The following is a 7,103-nucleotide window of genomic DNA, read 5'->3' as shown; positions in this document are numbered from 1 at the left end:
GAAAAGTCCCCATGAGACTCTTATCTCCAATGAACCACTCAAAAACTGGAGTGGCGCGGTGGCTCAAGTGGTAGAGCCTAGAGCACAGAGGCTCAAGGACAGCACCCAGGCCGAGTTTGAGCCCCACAACTGACAAAAAGTAAATAAAACCCTTGTAATAAAGTGTTCCACGCTAGTGGCTGAGTGGGGCGTCCCTTAAAGTCTGTTGTTCTTGGTGACCCCAAGATCCTCTCATCAGATGCTTGTGGGCCTGGAAGCAGAACACCATGGGGTCCCTTGAAGATTTTTCTGACGCTCCGGAAGAAGAGTCCAGCAAACTTCACACCTCCCACTCCTTCTCTTGGAACTTCAAGGCCAAGGAAGTGTGGGCCAACAAGAGCCCGAACTACGTCCTCCGGAGTCGGAACAGGGAGGGCATCTTGATCCAGATGGCCTTCTCCATGTGGCTGGGCAGCATGTGGCGCTTCCCTTACCTGTGCCACCGCAACAACGGAGGAGGTGAGGCCAGGAGGAGGAAGGCTCCAGGGTCGTGGGGAGGAGGGGCTGGGGTTAGGCTGAAGAGGAGAGGGGAGGAGAGGCCGCCAAGGCCCCAAGCCCTCCCTCCGCGCCCCACAGGCAGCTTCATCCTCCTCTACCTCATCATGCTCCTCCTGTTTGGGGTCCCCCTCCTCTACCTGGAGATGCTCATTGGACACTGGCTGCAGGAGGACAGCATCCAGATCTGGAAGCAGCTTGTCCCCTGGATGGGGGGGGTGGGCTACTCCAACATACTGGTGAGTGACAACCCAGGCCTGCCCCGCCCCAGCGGCCCCTGCCCCCTCCTCCTCTTCGGTCTCCCTCCCCTTCCCCTCCCCTTCTCCCCTTCTTTTTCCTCCAGCTTCTATCTCTCTTTTTTCTCTTCCTCCCTGCTCCTCCTCCTTCATTCTTCTTCCTCCTCTTTTTAATTATCCTCCTTTTTCTTCTTTTCTTCTTCCTCTCCTTCCGTGATCTCTTCTCCTTTCCCCCCTCCTTTTCCTTCCCTCCTCCTCCTCCTCCATCTTTTTTCTCCACCTTTTTCTTCTCCTTCTCCTCCTTTTTCTCCCCTCTCTCGGCCCATCCCACCCTTGAGGCCTTGGCCGCCTCCCCCTCAGGTGAGCGTCCTGGTGAGCTTGCACAACAGCACCATCATCTCCTGGTGCCTCTTCTACCTGAGCCAGTCTTTTGTCTACCCCCTGCCCTGGAGCCATTGCCTGATGGCGAAGAACAGCAACACCACTGGTGAGGATGGGGAGGAACCTCAGGGGAGGTGCGGAAGGCGCGCATGCCCAGGAAGGTGGTACCGCCGCACGCGCATGCCCAGCAAGGTGGTACCGCCGCATGCGCATGCCCAGCAAGGTGGTACCGCAGCACGCGCATGCCCAGCGAGGTGCTACCCCTGCATGCGCATGCCCAGGGATGCTACCGCCACACTCCTGGCTCCCCAGACTTATCTTGCCTGTGGACGGTGCCCCAGCAGTACTTCTGGTACCACACGGCCCTGCGCGCCTCAGACAACATCGAGACCGGGATGAACACTATGGTTTTCCACCTCTGCCTGGGCGTACTCACCACCTGGGCCTTCCTCTTCTTAATCATGACTGCCGAGATCAAGATTTCAATGTCTGTAAGCCACCCACCCGCCCACAGCACAGGGCAGGTTAGATGCCAGAGTCGGGGGTGGGGGGGCCAGGCTGTACTTCGGGGAAGCTGCGATGATCGATCGGTGGCACGGGTGGGGCCGGCCGCCCGACTTCCGCAGGAGCCCCCAGCTCTGCCTTCCCGCGCTCTCTCAGCGCACGTTACCCTCCCCCAACCTCCACAGTAAACCTGTGAGCTCCATGTCCAGCGGGCCCACCAGTGCAAAGCCTCAGCCCTGGCGGCCCTCTGCTGGGGTTGCTCTCCCTGGAATAAGCCCCTAGCACACCCTGTGCCCGCCGAGCCACCTCCCCACATCCTGAATCCTCCCTCCACAGACCCGCAGTGCCTCCTTTCCCCCTCTCCTCATCCTGCCTTCTATTTTCCTCCCTGGCCAGATACTCACTTCCTCCATCTTCCTCCCCTACATTCTCCTCCTCTGCCTCCTCATCCGGAGTGTGTTTCTGGAAGGTGCGTTTGGCAGCCTCAAGCGGATGCTGACCACAGAGGTGAGGCTGGGTCCATGCCCTGTGCTCCCCTACACCTCACCCTCTGCCCTCTGCCCCCTTACCCCTCACCCTCTGCCCTCTGCCCATCCCCTGGTGCTCTCCCCCCACCTTCCACAGCTCGCTACCTTGGCCTCCATGGAAGTGTGGTACGAGGCAGGAAGCCATGTGCTCTACTCTCTGGGCCTGGGCCTCGGCACCATCATGACCCTGTCCCAGGCCAGGTACACCAACTACATCAAGGCAGCGTCCTCGGTGGCTTTCGTCAACCTGGTGACCTCGCTGCTGATCACATCAATCGTATTCCTAGTGCTGGGGTTCTGGGCCACCACCAGTGGCCACACCTGTGTTGAGATGTAAGTAAAACGTCTCTCCCAACAAATGCAACTCCAGGACTGAGAAGGTAATTTTCACTTCCACAGCCATCTTCCCCTGCTGTCTCTCATACCGAACAGTGCTGTTCCGGGGGCCCTCCTCCTAGCTCGGGGGGCACTGACTGCCTCGCCTGCCCCTCTCTCCACACGTACACCCGCGTCCAAATTTTCCTACGTAGAAAGGTGTTGTAGTAAGCTGCACAAGATCCCATCTACTCTTAGATTTCTAAATAAGGTCATGTTTCCAGGGGGGAGATGGCATGGGGGGCAGGAGGGAAGCCACAGAAAATGAAAACTTCCTACCCCCCCCCAGTGGGCTCTGCAGCAGCTCACTTGGGCCCTCAGTCACCTCTGTCACCAATCTCGACTCCGTGCAGGAGTGTCTCGAGTCTGACGAAGTTCATCTCCAAGGGCATTCTGCCGCAGAAGGCCAGGCCCCCGGATGACGTGCTGCGCCGGCCCCCCATGGACTACCTGATGTGGATCATGGGCCTCCCCAAGCACCTCCAGCACAAGGTCATCCAGCTGTCCCCGTCCTGCAGCGTCATGGTGAAGAACGAAAAGGTGTGGGGGGGGGAGCAGAAGGACCCTGGGAAACACGTTTCCTGGCCACTTTTTGGACCACCTTCACCTCCCCAGAGGCCGGTAATGGTCCAAATCATGGTGGCCACACTACTCCTACACACCAGGGACCTTGCTGTGTCCCTGCTTGTTAGAGGGAGAAACTGAGGCCCTGGTAGGTAAAGTTTACTTACCCAACTCACAGAACCAAAGTGAGGAGATATTCAACATTTCATCCTCCAATCTCCGCCCCACCCCTATTCCATGCTTCCTGCCTCTGCCCACGACAGACATTGCTAGTTGCTTACTGCACAAACCACCCCTCCAGATGCCCCTGGCTTCAGAGCTCTTCTCCCCGACAGTTCATGCAGGGACTGGGCCTGTCATTCGTAGCCTTCTCCCAAGCCGTCTCGTTGCTCCCCGGGGCCTCTTTCTGGGCCATCATCTTCTTCCTGGCTCTGATCATCATGGAGCTGTGCATCATGATAAGAATCTTGGAGTGCATTACTCTAACACTCCAGAATTTCATTTTCACAAAGCACCCCAGGATGGTTCCAGGTACCATTGATCCACACCCCAGCAAACACCTCCCCTTCCCATCCCCCCCTGACCCCCCTGACCCTGCTCCAGATAGAACCCAACTCACAGCCAAACCCCCCTCTCTGCTTTAGTGGTCATCTGCTTGGGAGGTTGTCTGGGCAGCCTCATCTTCTCCAGTTGCTCTGGCAGCTACATAGTGGCTTTGTTAGATGACCACACAATTCCGCTGGTCTTCATCATCGTGGTGCTATTCCAGAATGTGGCTCTGGCCTGGATCTACGGAGCCCAGAGGTGATTTCCAGCCCCGGGCCTGTGAGGACTTGGGGGATTTGCTGGGCTCCCCAGGAGGAGCAGGGCACCTGTGAGTGGGTCCTGGGTGTCCAAGGCGCCACTGTGGGCCCGCAGGTTCCGGCAGGCGATCCTGGAGAAGCTGGGCCACCTGCTGAGGCCCTTGGTCACCGTGCTGTGGAGCTGCGTAACACCGCTCTGGCTGCTGATCCTCCTGGGCGTCTGGCTGCTGGACCACTACCGGGGGCCTAGCCTCTCCTACATCACCTGGAACAGCAGTATGGTGAGGTGACACCCCCTCCCTAGCCTGGACACCCACCCACTCATGAGACCCCCTTGTCACATCTGCCACCCACCAGACACTGGGTCTGGGCCCCCTAACCCCATCCACAGGGACCTTGAGCCAGCAACCCTGTCCCTGGGGAACCCCACACAAGGACGGAAGCCCAGGTCTGATGCGTCCCCTCTACACCCCAACCCGCGGCCCCAGAGCCAGGAGGTGAGGCAGCCCTACCAGGGGTGGGTGCTACACTGCCTCACGGGCCTCAGCATCCTCCCGCTGTTCGTCATCTTCATCTACCTGCTGCACCACTGGTGGCACCTCCAGGACTCCACTATCCCCGACGCCCCAGAGAGGCTGCCAGCCAAAAAGATGCCCGCTGTGCTCCCCAAACCTCTGCCCTGGCCCAAGCACCCCATGAAGAAATCCACCACAGAGCCCCAGGATGCCAGCAGCAGGTCGTCGGAGTTCAGCCTGCCCCTGAGGGCCAGGAGCTCGTCCTGGTTCAAGACATTCCTGCTGCCCTCCTCCCAGGACAGCCTGATGACACCCCTGCAGGTGACCCCCACCTCAGCGACCCTGGAGGACAGCCCATCCACCAACAGGCCGCCGCAGGCCACAGGCTCAGCAACTCCGAATGCTGCTCCTATCCTCCAAGAGAGCAAATCTACCAGCTAGCGGCACTGGGGCCCAGGAGGGCGCCTGGGCGATGCCACCCGCGTGGCCTTGGAAGGAAAGGGGGTTACCGCCCCCTCCCCCAAGGGCCTCAAGAGCCCACCACTGACTGGGGAGCTGGAAGAAAGCCCCACTGCACCCTGGGAGGGGCCACGCCCCTTACTTTCTTCTTGTGAGTGGGGGTGGATGTCCCAGCTCCCCCTGCAAGGGGAGAAAGGGTGTGGCTGTTTTCAGGGGCACCCTCAGAATGGGGCTGGGTTAATACACAGGTCCATGGGACTGTGTTTCCCACGTGAGGAGCCCGAGTCAGACTCCTGTCCCTCCACACCATCCAGATCGACCCCTCTGGCCTGGCACCCCATCCGCTCTGCCTGAGGGACAGAGAGGTGGACTTTCCAGAGCTGTCCTGGGGTTCACCTCTGTGGGGAGACTCCAGCCATCGGTACTCAAGCTAGACAGTGTGGAACCGTTCAGTCTGTCTGAGCCCCGTAGGGCTGTGTGCACCCCGTGTGTACTCCGTCACTGCGCCCGCCACCAGGGCAGCGCGCTTTCGGCCGCTCCTACTAGGCAAGGTCTTTTTCCCTGTTTAGTGGTAATGAGGTTTGAACTTGGGACCTCAGAGCATGTCCCAGTGCTTCAGCCCTCGTTGGCTTACGGCTTATTTTCTAGGTAGGGTCTCGTGTGTTTGCCTGACCACAGTCCTTCCACACCCTCTCACCCTCCATTTCTTCACCCGTACCTCCCAAACTGCTGGGATGACAGGTGCATGCCACTGCTCCCAACATAGTGGTTGAGATGGGGACGCCCTAACTGCCTGGGTGGGCTTCTCATTGTGTGCCGGGCTTCGCTCTACCGCCCCCCATCTGCATGGGGGGGGGGGGTCCTGGGCTTGTCTGCTTCTTCTGTGTGGGATCCATACTCGCTCTCTCAGGTCCCCTGGCCATCGGGATTAATCGTGGAAGCGGGGTCCCAATGCGGCCTCGGTTCGCGTGTGGTTGCGAGACCCCATGCCCGCCAGCCCTAGGAAAGACACGAGCGCGTGGTGGTCTCGGAGAATACCTCTGGGGCGTTCTGATTTATTCAAATGAGGAGCCAACAGATATACCCCAAGGGTGGGCACAAGAGAGGGACTACAGGTTGACCATGAGGGATGTCCATCAAGTGATGTGAGGGGACTTCCTTTGTGGGCGGAGACCCAGCCCCCCAAGGATTGGGTTCTGGGGTCCCCGGCCATCAGACACGTGCTCGACCCCAGGGGCGGGGGCTTCTTTTCCTGTTAAAAGCAGAAGAGGGGACGGGATAAAGCCATCTGTGGCCTCTTAAAGGCACAGCTGTCCCCAACAATTGTGCCTTTCCACCTGCCAAGTAACTGGGATTATATGCAAGCGTCAAGCGTCACTATGCCTGGCTCCGGTGTCCCGCCCTCCTCGGGCACTGGACAGAGGTCACGTGGTTTCCATGGGCTGAGGGCCAAAGCCATTGGAGAGCCTGGGACTCAGTGCAGTCGGCTGTGGGGTAGCCTAGTTCTGTGTCTCTGAATGTTAAATGGATAAGGCAGCTGGGGGAGGGGTGTGGAAGAATATTCCAGAAGCAGCCTCAGTCACTCCTAGGATGAAGACCCTTCTCCTGCCTAGCATTGCCAGCTTCTAGCTCCTGCTTCTCAAATCTACCCTGGCCCTTCGTGCGTTTTATTCACTTCAAGAGAGATCTCAAGTCCACTGACAACTTCCTGGGAAAACACATCCCAACACATGCAGGAACTACATTGTGCCAGTGAAGCTTAATTTGTTCTGTTTATTGGAGTTAAAATAGCAGAGCAAAGCTAGCATTGACTCACACACACAATCCTACCTACCCAGGAGGCTGAGATCTGAAGATCATGGTTCAAAGCCAGCCAGGGCCAGAATGTCTGTGAAACTCTTATCGGTAATAAACTCCCTAAAAAGTGAGAAGTGGAGCTGGGGCTCAGGTGGTAGAGCAGCCACACACACGCGCGCGCGTGCACACACACACACACAGCTCAGGGACAGCACGTAGGCCCTGAGTTCAAGCCCCAGGACTGGCACATGTGCGCACACACACACACACAATTTAGACTGATCTCTTTGATGTCCCTTACCAATAATTACAGGGTGGTGATGAACCAGCCCAAAAGACACGCACACTCTGCAGTGGACAAAGCACACATGTCTAACCTGAAACATTCTGTTTTTGTTAGAATTCACA

At 58.2% G+C, this 7,103-nt stretch overlaps 1 protein-coding gene across 1 annotated transcript; it reads left to right on the top strand.

Moving 5' to 3' along the window:
* Positions 1 to 266: 266 nt before the first annotated feature.
* Positions 267 to 4,880, top strand: Slc6a16 (solute carrier family 6 member 16). Its single transcript, XM_048368957.1, has 11 exons — positions 267 to 498; positions 616 to 773; positions 1,131 to 1,257; positions 1,464 to 1,642; positions 2,052 to 2,162; positions 2,280 to 2,515; positions 2,911 to 3,097; positions 3,457 to 3,652; positions 3,766 to 3,925; positions 4,040 to 4,205; positions 4,413 to 4,880. Exons 1-11 carry the CDS (start codon positions 267 to 269, stop codon positions 4,878 to 4,880), a joined length of 2,220 nt encoding a protein of 739 aa, XP_048224914.1.
* The last annotated feature ends 2,223 nt before the right edge of the window (positions 4,881 to 7,103 follow it).

The sequence above is a fragment of the Perognathus longimembris genome, chromosome 20 (assembly GCF_023159225.1).
Source record: "Perognathus longimembris pacificus isolate PPM17 chromosome 20, ASM2315922v1, whole genome shotgun sequence".
Classification (NCBI taxonomy): Eukaryota; Metazoa; Chordata; class Mammalia; order Rodentia; family Heteromyidae; genus Perognathus; species Perognathus longimembris.
This window is presented reverse-complemented; position numbering and strand designations above follow the sequence as displayed.